This window comes from Pelodiscus sinensis, chromosome 12, assembly GCF_052426305.1.
Source record: "Pelodiscus sinensis isolate ZL-2025 chromosome 12, ASM5242630v1, whole genome shotgun sequence".
Classification (NCBI taxonomy): Eukaryota; Metazoa; Chordata; order Testudines; family Trionychidae; genus Pelodiscus; species Pelodiscus sinensis.
In genome coordinates this window covers 14192108-14209677 of record NC_143063.1, presented here as the reverse complement: position 1 = coordinate 14209677, position 17570 = coordinate 14192108, and the positions used below count along the sequence as shown (strand labels likewise).

The window sequence follows — 17570 nt, the reverse complement described above, 5'->3', positions numbered from 1 at the left end:
GGTCCTGTAGCACCTTAGAGACTAAGCAAAAAAGATAGTATCAGGAGCCTTTGCTGGTACAACCCATTTCTTCAGATGACAAATATGGAGCAAGGATTCCAGGGGTACAAATATATAGCACAAAAAAAGAGAAGATGGGGGGGAGAAGCTGTAAATGTTTCTGTGCTAAATGAGGCTAGTAGTGGGCTGTAATGAGGCTAGTAGACTCATTTAACATGGGCACTTAAATTGACAGGTTTTTTCCTCCACCTCTCCTTCTGCTATATATTTGAACCCCAGGACTTCTTGCTCCATATTTGTTGTCTGAAGAAGTGGGTTGTGCCCACAAAGGCTCATAATACTATTTTTTTTTTTGGTTGATCTCTAAGGTGCTCCAGGACATTTGATATTTTGAAGTTTTTTTTCAGTTACAAACTAATAAGGCTACCCCTCTGAGACATGCTAAACTTAAGGTGAAGTCCAGGCTGCCCCTAGGCTTTATTTCAACTTGACTAATTCAGCATGTAAAGGCCACATGCCTTGTCTATACTGGGCCTTTGAAAATCTTTCTTGGCTTATGCTTGTTAATGTCACATCTTTAAATCCTACCCTACAAGGCTTTACAGTTCTTAAATGAATGTATACAGCTGGACTTGCATTATAGTTGAATAATCTCAGAAGTAAAAAAACTACAACTATCATGTGTAATTCATTATACATGAGACTGGACTACGTTGAATTTTTTTTCAAGTTAAACTGCCAGTGTTCTACTTCCTTGCTTTCCCTAACTCTGGAATAAGAGTGTCCAGATCGGGAAGTTACATCAGAGGAATAAGAGGGGCATTTTTCAGTTTATTTTAAGCTGCTTCTGAGGAGGCATAAATAAACTAAACTGGGCCAAAGGTTAATTTCATAGCAGAAAAGAATGTCTGCAAAGGGAGTCATGGTGATGTAAACTACTGGTTCAGAACCTTATATATCTGACCTGTTCTGCTTCTTGTTTAGTGTTGTGGACATGCCAAAATTGGAGTTCCTTTTTTGTATGTTTCCTAATCGGTAATATTTTCTAGAGCTTTATGATTCTACGTAAGTAGCAGAGAATTGAATAGCTGGTGATTCTGGCCATCTGAAAAAGCTAGAGCACATTGTTTTCTCCATTTTTCTTATCCCTTTATGCATTTTGAAACACTGACAGAAAATGTTACCAGACTTGTAACCAAAAGGTTAAACCACTAGGCAGCGGCCGATGCAAAGGTTGCATGGGGGTGATATGCTCAGTTCTCGCTTTAACTGGCTCCTCAATAGTATGGTTGGAAAATTTTCTTAAAATGAAAATGTATGTGCTGCTGAAGATGGTTTCTAAATCCTTTCATTTACCAGAACAAGCTTTCCACTTGTTGGTAGCACGTGAGCAGTTAGATATTTCAAATCCCAACTCAGTTCAAGACATGTTAAGAAAAGAAAACTAACTCCCTTTCCCCCCAAATTTTTATGTTGAAACCTTTTTTTGAGAAAAGAGAGTTATAAAACAAAAATAGTATGGGGGAGCAATTGAGTTTCACGGGTATCTTAAAAAATAATGTTAATCATTCTACATCATACAGAAATCTTTGTACTTCATCACAGAAAATTATTTGCTGCTTGTCGCAGCAGCAAAAGGATTAAAAGTCCTCACATCTGTGTTGATATATTTTGAAATAAGAGTTATTTCATATTGAATATGTAGTATAAATTTGGCTTATAATAATTTAGCCTTAAATAGTTAAATATCTTAATTTTATAGAATGGAGCATGTTCTGCAGATAAGCAATAAAAGCCTTTAAGCAGAAGTTTCTTGGGTAGATTTTGGGGGGTTTTTTACAAAAAAGCTTGCAGGGAGTGTAATTGTTTGAATATTGTTTTGCTGCATTTAAAACAGTTGCCGGTCTTGTTTGCTCCTGAATCTATGCACATGTTAGTGTCCATTGGAATAGGAACTGTAAAATAAACTTAATGTTTTAAATATGGATGTTTGTTCTTGATACTGCTGCATGCCCTTGCCAATAAATTTGTATGCTGTGTTTTCAGTATGCAAATGATGCTGATACTGTTTACTTCCAAAGAGAAAACTGGAAGAGTTTTTATTCATTTGCCATAACTTGCACATAGAAGTCTATGTTAAGATGTTGTCATTGCGAATTTTTAATATTCCTTCACTGCAAAAGTATTCTGGAAAAATGTATGTTGTACATTAGAGTAGATATTAACTTAGCTGCCCAATGCATTGCTGTGCAGATACCCTTAAACTTTTCAGTAGATTCCCAGGCTACTTGGCTAGCATGTTGTAAATGAGAGGTGGTAGGGAAAATTTAACCCCACTTTGCTGTAATAAACTAAACCTGTGAGTTTAAATGCCAGCAAAGCAATTTGTTGAGTCTCTTATGTGAAGTTTATGATTAAATTATTTTCCCTATTTACTCCCCTTCTTCCATGTTCCCTTCTTAGCACTGATTCTTGGCAATAAACTTTGTTACTTACATTCCAATGCAGGCAACTTCATGATAAAGCTGACAGTGTAATAGCCACTGACTCAAATCAGACTCTAGCCACATGAGATTGGGTAACAATCACGTGATAAGCAGATGATGTCCATGAGACTGTAATGCTGTTACTTGTGAAACAGTTATGGGTATACAAATTCCTCAAGCATAGAATCATAGAACTGGAAAAGTTCTCAAGAGGTCAAGTTCAGTTGCCTGTATTCGTGACAGGACCATGCACCATTTAGACCATCCCTGACTGGTATTTGTCTAACCTGCCTTTTAAAAATCTTCAATTATTGGAGATTACACAGCCTCTCTAAGCAATTTATTCCAGTGCTTAAACTTCCTAACCATCATGGTGATAATCCTAATGTCCAAAATATTCCACATTAGGTCATCTCAGCCTGGAGCGGAACAAAAATCACTTCTCGTTTCTTACTTAATACCACTCTTACTAATACATCCCACAATAATGTTTACAGACCTAAATTAGGACTGTAAAAAATATACGAAAACACTAACCATGTAACTAATCAAAATGCTGTCAGTTACACAGTTAAACATTTTAGGGGATGCAGTGGTAGGGAGGGAAGATCAGCTGCACATCACTGCCAGCTCCACCCCTTTCTGATTTGGCTGCTGGCCTTGCTGTAGGCAGGCTGCTGGCTGGTGAGTTGAACATTTTAAGTAACTGATAAGCAACTTTAACATCCTAAACCTCCCTTACTGCAATTTAAACCCATTGCTTCTTGTCCTATCATTAGAGGATAAGGAGAATAATTTTTCTCTTTCATCCTTGTAACACCCTTTTAGGTACATTAAAGCTGATACATCCCCTCTTAATCTTCTCTTTTCCAGACTAAACAAACCAAATTCTTTCAGAATAGAGATAGAAATGTAGCCGTCCTGTTCTTTGTTCCAATTCTTTCAGGCTTCCTTCCTGACTTTTAATGATTTTTTGCTGCTCTTCTTGGGATTTTCTCCTATTTATCCACATCTTTCCTAAAATGTGGCTCCCAGAACTGGACAAAATATTCCACCTTAGGTCATCTCAGCCCGGAGCGGAACAGAAAAATTACTTCTCATTTCTTCCTTAATAGCGCTCTTGCTAATACATCCCACAATGATGTTTGTGTTTTTTGCAACAGTGTTACACTGTTGACTCTCATTTAGTTTGTGGTATACTATGAGCTCCAGATCCCTTTCAACAGTAATCTTTCCTAGATAGTTATTTCCCATTTTGTATGTGTGCAATTGATTGCTCATTTCTAAGTGGAGAAATGAGTTTCATGAGTTATCCAGATCCCAAACTGATCACTTTACTGGGTTCTGCTTACTGAATAAGTGGTTAACCGGTGGCCTGTCCAGGCTTGAGCACTCTGTGGTGTGGTGGGCCTGGCTAGAGCAGCACCCTGCAGTATGATATATGGGCCTGGCACGAGCTGGCTGGAACAGCCCATGGCGCAATGGGGCCCGGCAGGGCAGGAGCAGCCCCAAGGTTGTGCTGGAGCAGGCTGGACCCGCTGCATCACCTACAGGAATGCCTTTTCTAGCCTGACCGGGCCCACTGCACTGCCTCCCTCTTCACAGGATCCTGGTAAACGGGTTAAACCTAACATTTAACCAGTTAACTTTTTTGCATACTTAGGCTATACATCACACCCCTCCTATACCTCCACCCCGTCCTAGGTCAAAACCCCCTCCTGCATGCAAATTCCCTTCCCAAATCCTACATTTTCTTGCACCCAAACTCCTGCCCCAGCCCAGAGCCACCTCCTGCACCCAATTTCATCCCAGAGCCACACACTTCATCCGTTCTGAGCTCCAATCCCCACCTGCAGCCTGGAACTTTGCATGTGGTGTGGCCCCCAAAATATTTTGGTCATAGACAAAAATGAAAAAAGGCTCTCCTTTGAAAGGTTGCCAACTGCTGATCTAGGTTGTAATTCACAAGTCTGTTAACGAGATGTTTGTGAGATTGTATCTGTCTCACTACAGTCTACTGTACTACATCTACAATTCCCTGACCCCTTCCCTCTACCGTCCCCCCCAAAAAACCTTTTTAGTACAGTAAAGGGATTTTCCTTAATTTATAAGATCTTTTTTCTTTTGTGAGGAGACTCTAGCTTGGATTCAGTTGCTGAATATGTATTTGGCAGTTGGAAAAAGAGATTTTTTTTTTTAAAAAAAAAGCTCTTCTCTATATAATCAAATGAGTTGTCAGCCAGCATTTGTAAAATTAATAACTTGTCGTGACTGGATCTCCATTCTAGTCTATTCCCATGTTCTTTTCTTCACCAAACTTCTCACCTCAGTTGTTGTATGCCTGGTACGCTCGTCAGGAAACAGAATTATCCTCCTTCTGACTCTGACCTCCTTCACAAACAAAATGGCTAAAATTCTACCTGTATATGATAGTAAATTGCATTTGTTTTGTTAACAAGGTTTTTCAGACTAGGCTCTGTCTGGCATAACTTTCTCCAGTAAAATACCATGTATTTTTTTAGCAAAAAACCAAACCAAACCAAAAACAAACTATGTATCCAAAAGCAATTAGTCAAAATTCAACATGATGTAGGAAGTGAAGGACAAGGAAGGTTACTATACAATCATTGAAGTGTATGTCTGGAATAGGGATGTAAAATCCTGTTTGTTTAACCAGTTAAATGGCTGCTTACATCCACACGGTGGGCCTGCTGGCTCCCCCCCTCCCCGTGACCTGTGGCCTCCTGGGTAATAAGTGATGCTTTCCTGCTTACTGGTTAATTGGTAACCTGTTTCCAGCCTAGGGATGTTAGGGACCTCTATAGGACATGTAGGCCAATCCCTTGCACTGAGGTGGGGGTGTTACCTAGACCACAGACTGTCAGCTTTTCCAGTCTATTGTACTCCTTAGATAGACTTAGTTTCACAGCCTGTGCATAATCCTAAGATTGCACCATCTAGCCTTAGCTATCCTGTATGAAAATTGTAGCTTCAACTCCTTCCCCTCAAAAAGATGCAAGGGAGTTTTATTCATCTGCAATTGCAAACAGGACCAAAAAAGTCCTATGTAGCTTACTGCAACCTTATCTACTCTCCACAGTAAAACACGCCTATAGCACCAAGTCTGGATTCTGTGGTCATTCAACTTTAAAACCAGATCTCTGCTGCTTGAATAATAGAAGTATCATGTGACTTGTTTTCGGGAAGGTGGGGGTTGCACTGCTGCTCCTAATGACAAACATTTTCTGTGTCAAACTGTCTTTGGTTGTACCAAGTGGCTGTAACAAGCCCTCCTTCTTGGAGAAATATGACAAGTTACTCAAACAAGTTTGTATGGAAAATCTAGTATGATAATGGAAGGAGAGTTTCCTGGAATAACATTTAGATAAAAGTCCCAACTTCTGATTTGCATACTGATGTATGGAAGTTACATAACATTCTGTCTGACCAAATTAATAGGTATTAAGAAATTTCTGCCGTGGGCAAACTAAGCATGTACCTTTATATTTGTTAAATATTTGTCTAATTTAACTGGTTATCTTTGCTTATACATATGTATATTCTTGTGTAATGAAAAGGTGGGTAAATAGGATCATCTGATTTTCTTTATTTCATATATTCATTATGGCAATTCCGATTTTCATTTTTTAAAATAGCCTTAATCTTATGTGTTTTCTCAAAATTAGAGAAGCCTTTGAAATCTCAATTTTGAGATCCCATCTTAACTAGCATTTTCATATTTCCAGAGATGACATCAGTAATTTTAATTACTAATTTGTCTCTTCATTTTCTGAATTGTGACCTTTCCTAATCTGTACAGGTGTGACTGTTTAGCTGCTTTTAGAAACAATCATTCCCTAATATTGCTCACTTTTATCCAGGCTTCCTACCTTTTGCTGAAAGTGTTTGTTTTTTAAAAAGAAGCCAGAACTTTTGGTGAGAATAACATGAAAAAACTTGTTACCTATCTATTTCGTTTTGATTTAGAAAGGAAGACAGAATAATCTTGTCAGGCCTCTGGCAGGCCAACCACTGCAACTGACCTGCCATGAGTGAGAAACCTAAATATAGTTGCTTTTTGTACTACTTTCTAGTTGAGTGCCACACTTCCTATAGGTTCACTGTTCCCAGCTACTGGTAGCTACGGGGGTGGTGCCTACAGGGAAAGACAACCTGTGAAGAGACCCTCTCCCCCACCTACCCTAGGGGCTGCAGATATGTGAGAAACACTTCCAGGAGTGGCACAGGGCCAGGGCCCCGTGAGTCTCCGTTACCTTTGTTGTGCTGCCAGACTGTTAGTGTCCAGTCTCCTGATTTGACTGCAGGAGCCTGCAGGAGATTAAGCCCTATTCCAGGAGATTCCGGGCAAGTGTTCTGCCTATGGATGGAAAAAATTAGGGGGGATGAATTTTGCTATATGCGCTAATATCAAGATAATGTGCAGATGCACATCAATAGAAACCAAAAATCTAGAGCTATAGATCTAGCTAAAAATTTATCAGCGATAATTACTCAAATCATGAGGCATTTCAGAAACTTAAGCTTATGAGAAATACAAATTATGAAATGCACAAACCACTCGAAAACTTAAAACCCCTTGAAAGGAGTAAAACCCACCACCACCACCAGAATGTGAGGAGTTTGGAGGTGAGTGTGAGAGAGAGAGAGAGAGAGAGAGAGAGAGACACACACACACACACACACACACACACACTATTGTGACAGATGTTGATTCTCATTGCCCCTTTAAGTATGCTGAGCATGGTCAGACATAGGAGGAGCTACCACAAGCTTCTTCCATTCCAAGCCCTGTTGTGTCCCCGCTTTCTTTGGAGATGGGTTATAGCAATGGTCACCAACCAGTATATCTTGGAGCCTCTGACAGGTGATCCTGATTGATTTGGCCAGGAAACTCTCAAGTGCTGGTGCTTCAGTTACCCCTCCACCCACTGTGATGCTGCTCCTGCCCTCTGCCTTGGAGCTGCCCCCCTGGGGAGCCTCCTGCTTGCTGTAAAGGGTATGACAGGGAGAAGAGAGGAGGTGCTGAAGTCAGGGTGTCCCCACTTCTGTACACTATCTCCACACAGAGAGAAGGGGATGGAGGGAGCGTGGCAATGCAAATCTCTCACTCATGCACTGTGTGTGTCTGTCATTCCCACAAACACACACTGTCCTTCACTCTCATCTCCTGACCCAACACACATGCAGGAGGAGTTGTTACTTGTTACTGCTTGCAAAGTGGGTTATGTTTGGTATTTGACTGGTCTGCGTATTTCATAATTTTCATTTCTCTTATGCTTAAATTTAATTCTTTTGAGTAGTGAGTTCTAAAATACTAACCTGTTGTGGCTGGAGTAATTATCCTTGTGGTAACTGGTGCTTCTGAAAGTGGCTGGCATGTTCCTGTGCCCCTGAGAAAGGCAGAGCAGGGAGTCTCTACATGCTGTCCTTGCCTGCAGACACCTCTCCTGCAGCTCCCATTGATCAATAATGGGGAACTATGACCAATAGAAGCTATGGCAGTGGTCTCCAACTTTTTAAGAGATCACTTTTTGAACTTAAGTTCAATCCAAGATCTAGCTCAAACCCAAATACCCTTGCCCCTTCTCAAAGGCTCCCTCATTTTCACCAGACAGGGCAGAGAGTTGAGGTGCAGGCTCTGGTCGTGGAGTAAGGGATGTGGAGTGTGAGAAGGGCTCTGAGCTGAGCTTGGGGCAGGCAGTTGGGGTAGTGGAGGGGGTTCTAGGTGCAGGCTTTGAGAGGGTGTTTGAATGAAGGGGTTCTCGGGACTAGGGCAGGGACTTGAGATGCAGGAAGGAGTTCATGACTAGTATAGGGTTTCAGAATGTGGGCTCCAACTGGGCCCCACTTACTTCAGGTGGCTCCTGGGTGGTGGTACAGTGGGGCTAAGTTGGGCTCACCCCTGCCCTGGCCCTGCACTACTCCCAAAAGCAGCCAACAAACTCCATCCCGAGTCCTGTTGTGCCCGCTTTGTGAAGATAGGGTACAGGGTAAGAGAGGGGGCACCTTTACATCAGCGCCTTTCTTCTCCCTCCCTTGCCCTGCACAGCAAGCAGGAGGCTCCTGGGGGTGGGCGAAAACAGCTCCAAGGCAAAGGGCAGGAGGCAGGCAACAGTAGGGAGGAGGGGCAGCCGAAGTGCTGGCACTTGATAGCCTCTTGGCCAAACCCTTCAGGATCACCTGTCAGAGGCTCTAAGATCCACCAGTAGATCCTGATCCACTGGTTGGTGACCTCTCCTCTAGGTGCCCGGGCCCCTGGCAGTGGGAGACTTCGCATGCTCCTCCCACTGCCTCCATGTCAGTCAGGGCCTGGGGAGGAGGAACCTGTGAAGTCTCTTGCTCCCTGCACCTGCCCTGCAAGGGAGTGCCGTACTCAGTCAACCGCCAGCTGAGCAGCAGCTGGCAGTTGACTTCTAGTGCTGAGCCCTTTGCAGGGCAGGAGGAGACTTCATGCACTCTCCTTGCCCCCAAGCCCTGATTGGCCTGTGGGCGGGGGGAATGTGTGGAGCCTCTTCCCACTCTGCCCATGTACTGGAAAGAGCTTGCGGTGCTTAGAAACGCTGCATCCCTTTCAGGGTGGGAGGAGACTTCACATGCTATGCCCCCTCCCCCGGCCAATCAGGGTTTGGGGGCGAGGGGAGTGTGCCAAGTCTCCTCCTGCCCTTCCAAGAGTGCACGGCACTTAGCACTACTTTCAGGGCGGGAGAAAATTTCTTCCCTCCTCCAGTCCCCGATTGACCTGGGGGCGGTGGGGGAGCAGCAGCGCCTCCGCGGGCCAGATCAACTTGCTTGGCAGGCCAGATCCTGCCCATGGAGGCTCTTTTGGCTACCCCTAGTTTACCTGGTTAGCTGATAAGCTTGGTCTTATTGGTTACTGTGAACAGTTTAGATGCAGGCTCCCTGGAAGCTGGGTGCCACCCCATGCTTCTGCCTCTGATACAGAGACAGCAGCGTGGGTTGGCTGATGATGTGGGCTGTAAACTTTATCAGCCATTACGCAGTTACCCAATTATTGGGTTTTGTAACATCCCTAGTGATCACTGGTCTACAGTGTTTTCCAAAAGTAGGAAAAAGTATGTGTATACATGTCACATCTTGTACTGTTTTGTTTTTGTTTTAGACTTGTGACTTCTTGAAAAGCAATATGTGAGAAGAGTACTGTGTAGAAACTGTTTGGGTTGATGTATCAACTGATAGCCTTTGGAGGAAACTTGGCAACACTCAATTACTATTGTTTTTTTGATAATTGGGCACTATGCATAGTAATAATATTTTGATAGATAGTTTTGTGAGATGAAAAAGCGAACTGTGAACTCTAGAGACATGCATTTAAAAGCTTCCAAGATCCCAGGTGTACGTGCAAAAAAGCGTATAGCTGCACAGGCTGAATATTTTCCACATGAAAATGGAGTGTTAGACCTCTAGCTGTTAATCTGCAGAACACACTTATACTTGCAAACATTCAGTTTGTTACGGTAAATGAACATGTGTTTTTTACATGTAGCCGTGGTTTTCTCATGTTTTGTAAATGTGTCTTCACTAACTTCATTTGCAATAATGGAATGATAGTAGGAGGGGTAATAGAAAGTGGATTGGGAATAGCATAAAAGGGAAATCTCAATGTTCATTACTTCAGTCAAAATAATTCATAATTGCCTTTAGAGTCAGAATATTGTTTGACTGTCGCAACTTCTTTATAAGTCCTTTAAATTCTTGTATAGTTGTAAGTCAATCTATATTGATTCTAGATTTGTTTATCAAATCTTGGTCTAGTGTAGATTACAATTTTTTTTTCATTTGAAGTGCTTAGACAGCCATATGGCCGGACCAAGTTAGAACTGCAGTGAATCTGACAAATGTAGTAAAATAGAATGAATTGAGTCTGGTTGGAACTTGCATTGGTGCAGCACAGGTACTGGTATGTCTTCAACAAAAATTGACAACTGTAATACATTTAAAATATTGCTGGGTAGTTACAGTATTTATTGGTAGGACCCTACTAAGTTCATGATTATGAAAAATGTGTTGCAGACTGAAAATTTCCCTATATCACACATTTCATGGGGGAAACCAGTGTTTCTCAAATTGTGGGTCCTGATCCAGAAAGGAGTTGCGGGGGGATCACTAGGTTATTTTGGTGATGGGAGGGGGGAAGGGTTCACGGTCTTGCCATCCTTATTTCTGTGCTGCCTTCAGAACTAGGTGGAGAGAGAGCAGCAATTGTTAGCTGGGCACCCAGCACTGAAGGCAGCACCCCACCAGTAGCAGTGCAGAAGTAAGGGCATTAATACCATACCATGTCATCCTCACTTCTCCGCTGCTGACTTCAGAGCTGGGTGGCCAGATGGAGGTGTCTGCTGACTGTGGGCCCAGCTCTGCTGGCAGCAATATAGAAGTAAGGGTGACCTGGGATGGTATTGCCACCCTTACTTTTGTGCTGCTGCTGGCAGTGGCTCTGCCTTCTGCAGTGGGCTTCTAGCCAGCTGCTGCAGCCCTCCAGCTGCCTACCTCTGAAGGCAGCACAGAAGTAATGGTAGCAGCCCACACACAATAACCTTGCAACCTCTCCCTCCAACTCCTTTTTGGATCAGGACCCCTAGAATTACAACACTGAATTTTCAGATTTAAATAGCTGAAATTATGAAAATTATGATTTATAAAAGTCTGTGATCATGAAATTGACTAAGATGAACTATGAATTTGGTAGATGAAATAATTAGCCTGGATTTTCCAAGTGAGCAGGTAACTTCTCTTACAGAGTAAGACACAATGGAAAGTAATAATGTAACGCTACCTGAGTTGAGTCTGTCAGAGCATTTTTTTAGCTACTCAATATCTTGCTTGTTTTTAATAGTCTCTGTGCAAGTCATGGCACTAATTGTTGCCAGCCTTCATTTACATTTGTCCTTAGTTTTTTGTATTATCTGGTACAGAGTCTGATTTAAGTGATACTACCTAGGCATCTAGTTAGTAGTTCTATAACTTTACATTGGAGTTCTTTGCTGATGCAGTAACATGTTTTTACTTGTAGTCTGATACTAATATTTTTCTGTTTTTAACATATTTCTTGCAGTCCCAGGGGATTTGGGTAACCAGTTGGAAGCCAAATTGGACAAACCCACAGTGGTGCATTACCTTTGCTCCAAGAAGACAGACAGTTACTTTACATTGTGGCTGAATTTAGAATTGCTTCTACCTGTCATCATTGACTGCTGGATTGACAATATCAGGTAGGACCACCTGATATTGTCGTGTCATGGGAAAAAGTAGTTCTTCAGATTTCCTGTAGCCTTTCCATTACGCGTAAATATTTTACATAAACATATGCAATCTAAAAATCTTCCAGTTCAGGTGTAGCAAGAAGATTTTTTCCAGTAGCCATGTGCGTGGCTTCTGAGGGGACGGAGGCCTTAGGCAGGTTAATGGGATAAAACTGATGAATCTTCAGGTTGCATATCATGAAAAGTCTAAAATGGCATAATTCTACTTCCCCTTAGGGAATGCAACTTAAATGTGCAATGAAGGTTCTTGAAAAAGAAACCTAGATTTAGCTATTTAGAAACAAATCTGCTCCATCAGAATATTTTTAGTTTTAAAAGTCTATATATAGCATTAGTGTCTCCTCCACTTATTACCTAGTCACTGCTAGGTAAACAAAACTGCTTAGTAAATCAGAATCCCCAGATAGCATGTGCTAACTTCTTGTATAGTGCGGTGCTAGTGAGAATACTGCACTCACACGTTTCTAACTGTTGTCCGTGTGCTGGACTTGAAAGGTGCTGTATTTGGCAAAATCCATAACATGAGCTGGTAGATGGATTGCCCAAGTAAGGAGGAGGAGTTTTGTGTTTTAACATTGTTACAAGTCCACAATTTAGTCAGTTGTATTTAAAAAATGTTCCTATCCTAATGTTTAAATATAGGAAATCGTAGAGTACCTCAGTTGTCTTGATGGCATGTAGAGAGAGACCAGCCAAGACCTAAATTGAAGAGCAATTTCTAGATTGATATCAGCACCTTCTGTTGCAGATGGAAATAGTTAAGACATTTATTCCTTTGAAAACTGTGTTCCTCTCTGTGGCTAACATGGCCAAGTAGATAGTCATGTATGTACACCTGACAGCCCTGGTGTAGAGCACCGTTTCCCAATTTTATTTGGCCACGGAACCCTTTTAAACTTGAAAGAATTTTGCAGAACCCCTAATAAGTCTAATATATGGAACTGAAAAAGTAGACCACAAATAAGTAAGGATAATAAAAAACAAATGCTACACAAAATCATGAGATCAACATTTAGTTTAATTGTACATATTTAAAAACAAAAATCACATAATATTACTTATTATTTTTTAAGTCCTAGAATGTTATTGTAATGGAATTTTATCGCAGAACCTTTATTTTCACTTCGTGGAACCCTGGGGTTCTGCAGAACACCTTTTGGGAAACACTGGTGTATAGTGTATTGCAGTACTCCAGTGTGGAAATCATCCTGGCTACGTCTACACTATGGGTTTTCTCTGCAAAAAATATGCTAATGAGGGACACATTTGCATGAATTGTGATCTCATTTGCATATTTTCTGCCAATCCGTTTTAGTGCAAAAACAAGCAGTGTGGATGGTTTCTTTTTGTGCAAAAACTTTTCCCACAAGATCCTTATGCCCCAAAAAAGGAGGTTTGCCTGTCTTGCAGGAAAAGGGGTTTTACGCAAACAGAAAATGTCCACACTGCTTGTTTTTATGCAAAAAAGATCGGAAGAAAATATGCAAATGAGTTCCTCGTTAGTATATTTTTTGCCGAGAAGACTCGTAGTGTAGACTTAGCCAACGGCTAAATTCTACACTGGAGAAATTGACCAGATGAAAAAAAGATGGTTTTGGCCATAGTCACTTGAACTCCCTAAATGAGGATCTGAAAGCATTCCTAACCAACTACTTTCCCCTTCCTGCCCACTGCAGGAGTCAAGACCCAATATTTTATAGTATCTCTTTCAGTTAAAAACGGTCTGCTACTTCTAAATTTAAAATGCATTGTTTCAATGGCTGTAACCAGTGTTCCCTCTAAGACTTTCCATCCATGAGCAAAGTAAGTTTTGTCTTGTGCCTCAATGAGGTTTGTGCACTTGTTCAAATGTATGGGCACTGCTCCCTAAGAGACTCTCCCAGTGCAGAGACCCAGAGCCCTGCTCCCAGAGATGTGCTTCCCCCAGGCACATTGCTCCCAGGACAGCCTTCTTGCAGGGCAGGAACTCAGGTTGCTTCTTGTGGGGCTGGCTGAGAGTCCCCACCTGGGGCAGAGGAAGCTATTGCCAGTACCCAGAGTTTGCAGGGAGTGAGGTGTTGGAGGTGGGGCAGTGACCAGGGGGTGGTGACAGAGGGTTGGGGGGGGGGGGAAGTAACTTTGAGGGGCAAAAAGGTCCTGGAGTGGAGAAAGATGTAGGAGGCTCTAGCTTTGGGCAGTCACCATGTGGCCTGCCCAGGGAGCAGTTGGGCTGCCACTATTTGGCCCTGGCCACTGCTCCAGCCTGGGGAAGGGCTGGAGGTGACCCCGGGAGCAGCTCTGGTCCCTGGAGTAGCCCCTTGCCATGCGGCCCCAGCTGCTGGAGTGGCCCCACCTGCTGCTCCAACCCTAAAGTGCAGGATCTATGACTGGGGCCATGTGCTGGCTGCCCAGCTGCTCCCAGTGTGACTCTGCATGGCAGCTGCCCCATGCACTGGGGCTGGAGCCAACTTGGGAGCAGCTGGGCAGCCACCACTTGACCTTTTTCCCACAGAGACCACTATCAGCAGCTTACCTTCCGGGAAGGTGGGTGCTGCTGCGTGCCTCTGCTGAGGAGGTGGGCAGGTTTCCAGTTGTTTATGCATGCCCACCCATGCGTACCCTAGACTCTAGAGGGAACTTAGGCTCTAACCCTTGGTAGTGCAAACATTAACACCTGGACACAGACACAGTCCCAACGAGAGCGTATCTATACTGGACATTTTTTTATTTTTTTTAACATTAAAGGGATGACTCTGACAGGTGGGGAGTGTCTACAGCAGCCTTTTACAAATGTATAAATTACCTTGCAGGTAACTAGTCTAATGCACATTCCCTGAGGCTGTTGTCTTCATTGCAGAGATCATTGGGCTTATTTAACTTCTGCCCCCAATTTCTAACCAAATGTGATACTTTAAATCTAGACTAGCTGGCCTACCTTGAGGTACAGGATAAAGCTCTGGCTGGTAACCAGAGTGATGAGCAGCTGGGCAGCCACCAGCTCATCTTGCAGTGAGGAGGCAGACTAAAATCACTCGAGTGCTGATATTTCCTGACTATGGGTATCCCTGCGTCCCTTAGAAATGGCTTTTTAAAATGCTTTTTCTTCTAAGGCACCCCGTAGGTATAAATGCGCGTTTTCAAGCACATCTGATTACAACTTGGGTAAAGTCCAGTAATATAAACAGGGCACCTAAGGAGTTAATGGTTCCCTTGGTCTAAGACTTTAGATTGCTTCTCTGTCACAATTAAGGACTCAGTTGCACTGCACTTATGCTGTGTCAAAGGACAAATTTTATAACTAGGTCACCCAACAAGGTTATATTTATGGTGTAAGTATTTTCTTAAGTGACTTACTGATAGTAATAAAATAGCTATTTGAATGACCAGAGAAACGTAGCAAGTAGACCAAACTAATAGAGAAGCAACTGTATTCACAACACTTCCTTTTTCTAATTGAAATGTAGGTTTCTATTACCTTAGGCCTTGTCTACACTGACATGTTCTTTTGAGAAAAATAGCTTTTAGGCAACAACAACCTCCAAGTGTCCACATTACAATGCGACAAATGTCACAACATGCAGCTTTTTCTTGACAGAATACTTCCACTTCCACAGGGGACTTTTGTCAGTATACTGTCAACAGGCACAGTATATACCAGTCACGGTATATATCAGTATGTTGTTCAGTTTATTGGATTCTAGCATGTATCCCACAATGCTCTGGTTAGCCATTCTGGACAGCCACTTGAACTCAGCTGCCCTTCAGACATGTAATGTTTACAAGTAAAGGAGATGCTCCCTTCCCACCTGCAAACCATGGGAAGTTTAAATCTATTTCCTGTGTCCTTGGTACATTGTGTGTGGTCCTAAAAGCGTCTTCTCAAGGAAACAGGAGTGGCAGCATTAGACCCAGATGCTCTACTGCTTGGAGCAATGCAGTGCTTTTGGATCTAATCAGTGTGTGGGGTGAAGATTTGGTGCAACCAGAGCTGCAAGTGACCTGTAAGAACTCATATATGTACAGTTGCGTTTTTTGAGCCTTGAGTGCAAAGTGGTACAAAAACACCCTACGATTCAGAGCCACAATCAAGGAGCTCTACAAGGCCTATCACAAGGGATAGGAGGCAAACAGTCAGTCTGGTGCTGCACGCAAAACATGCTGGTTTTATAAAGAGCTGGGTGGAATTCTGGGTGAGGACCCCATGCCCAAACCCAAAAAAACTGTGGGTAGTTCTCAGAAAAGAGCCAGAATACTTGTCCTGGATACACAAGACACAAGTTGATGAAGAGACTGAAGGAGGTAAGGGTCAATCCAGTGACAACTTGTGGAATTGTTTTCAACCATAGTTAGTGAGGACATTAGCAACCCATTGTGGAAGAGAGACTGTGTTGAAGAAACAGAAGGGATATAGGGTACGTTGCTGGGCAGGTGGGCAGGTTTAGTGACTGAGTAGGCTGGCACTGTGACCATGTGGGGTGGAATGAAGGTGATGCCTGGTAAGCAGTTGCTGTGCAGGCAGGCTGGGTTGGGAGCTGAGGGGTCAGTGACCATTAGCAGCCATGTGGGGTGGTCTATTCAGTCAGGGATGGGGGTGGCAGTATGGGACGAGCAGAGGCTGTATTTTTCTATGGCCAAACACAGCATTGGCACATGCACAGATAGCAATAGAATAGTAGGAAATAGTGTTGAAGATTTGCCCGATATGCTTATTAATTTTGTCATGGAGATTCCATGGCATGGCTGCCTTTGCCCCACTACCGTGGTACGACACTTTCCAAAACCAGCCCTCAGTGTGCTGTTGGAACACAATTTGGCTGCATAAGGGACCGAGGAACCCCCCCACTCACCTCCAAAAATGTTTCCTTGTACAAGTGTTGCACAACCAGTCTGTTCTTTCTTGGGGAGTCATAATTGAAACTTCTTCCCCTAACCACTTCACCCCCAGTTTTAAAAAACTCTCCCCATGATATAGAAGTGTCTGCAGAGCAGAGATCTGCTTGCCTCTAGGATGATCCAAAAACATGGGATTTTTTTCCAGGGCCATGCATATTAGACAGATCTGTAACAATTTTATCATGGAAAAAGTACAGTCATTCTATTTTAATAGTTATTTATTCAGCCCAGACCTTGAGGAGTCAGCTGTCTTGGACACCATCAGACAGTGTACGTCAATGGAGGGGGAAAAACCGCCAAGAACGCATAATGATCTGGTGAAGGATTTGTTGGGTCACTCCTCCGCTCAGAGAAAAGAGAACAGATGAGCTGCAGCAAGGGAGCACAGATAGCACCAGAGACAAGATAGTCAATGAACAGAAACAAGACACCTCCGAATGCATGCTCCAGCTCCTGCAGGATCAAAATGACATACTAAGAAGTATAATACTCATGAGCAAAGAGACCATAACCTAACTCACCCACCCCCGCCCCCGAACCATAACTCTTTCCCCAGCAACTGTGCCTCTTCCTTCTTCCCTCACCTACATCACCATCATGCATTGCTGCCAGGTGCAATTCTGCATCTGCATCCAGCAATCTGACTTCCTCAAAATGCTCATCACAATCCAGCAATGGTTTTTCCCCTTACACTGTGAACCCAATGATGACAACTGCACATTAGCACAGCTGTGAGGTTTTAAAATACAATAAAAAGCAAATGTCATGCACGTTTCCATGAGTTTTATATTTTGTGTTTAAACAACCCACACCAAACACTGTGGCCTGAATGCCTCACTTACAACCCCAACACAGAAATTTCAGGCTCCCTCATTGTCAAAGAGGTTCCTTGGAGCCTCCCTGATATTGA

General features: G+C 42.8%; 1 protein-coding gene across 2 annotated transcripts in view; it reads left to right on the top strand.

Moving 5' to 3' along the window:
• The window catches only part of PLA2G15 (phospholipase A2 group XV), a 46221-nt gene that overhangs the window by 2167 nt on the left and 26484 nt on the right, over nt 1-17570 (top strand). For both annotated transcript variants that reach the window (XM_075940322.2, XM_075940323.2), the window contains exon 2: nt 11581-11737. In XM_075940322.2, the coding sequence (XP_075796437.2) occupies nt 11581-11737 (157 nt within the window). The remainder of the gene's footprint in view (nt 1-11580; nt 11738-17570) is intronic.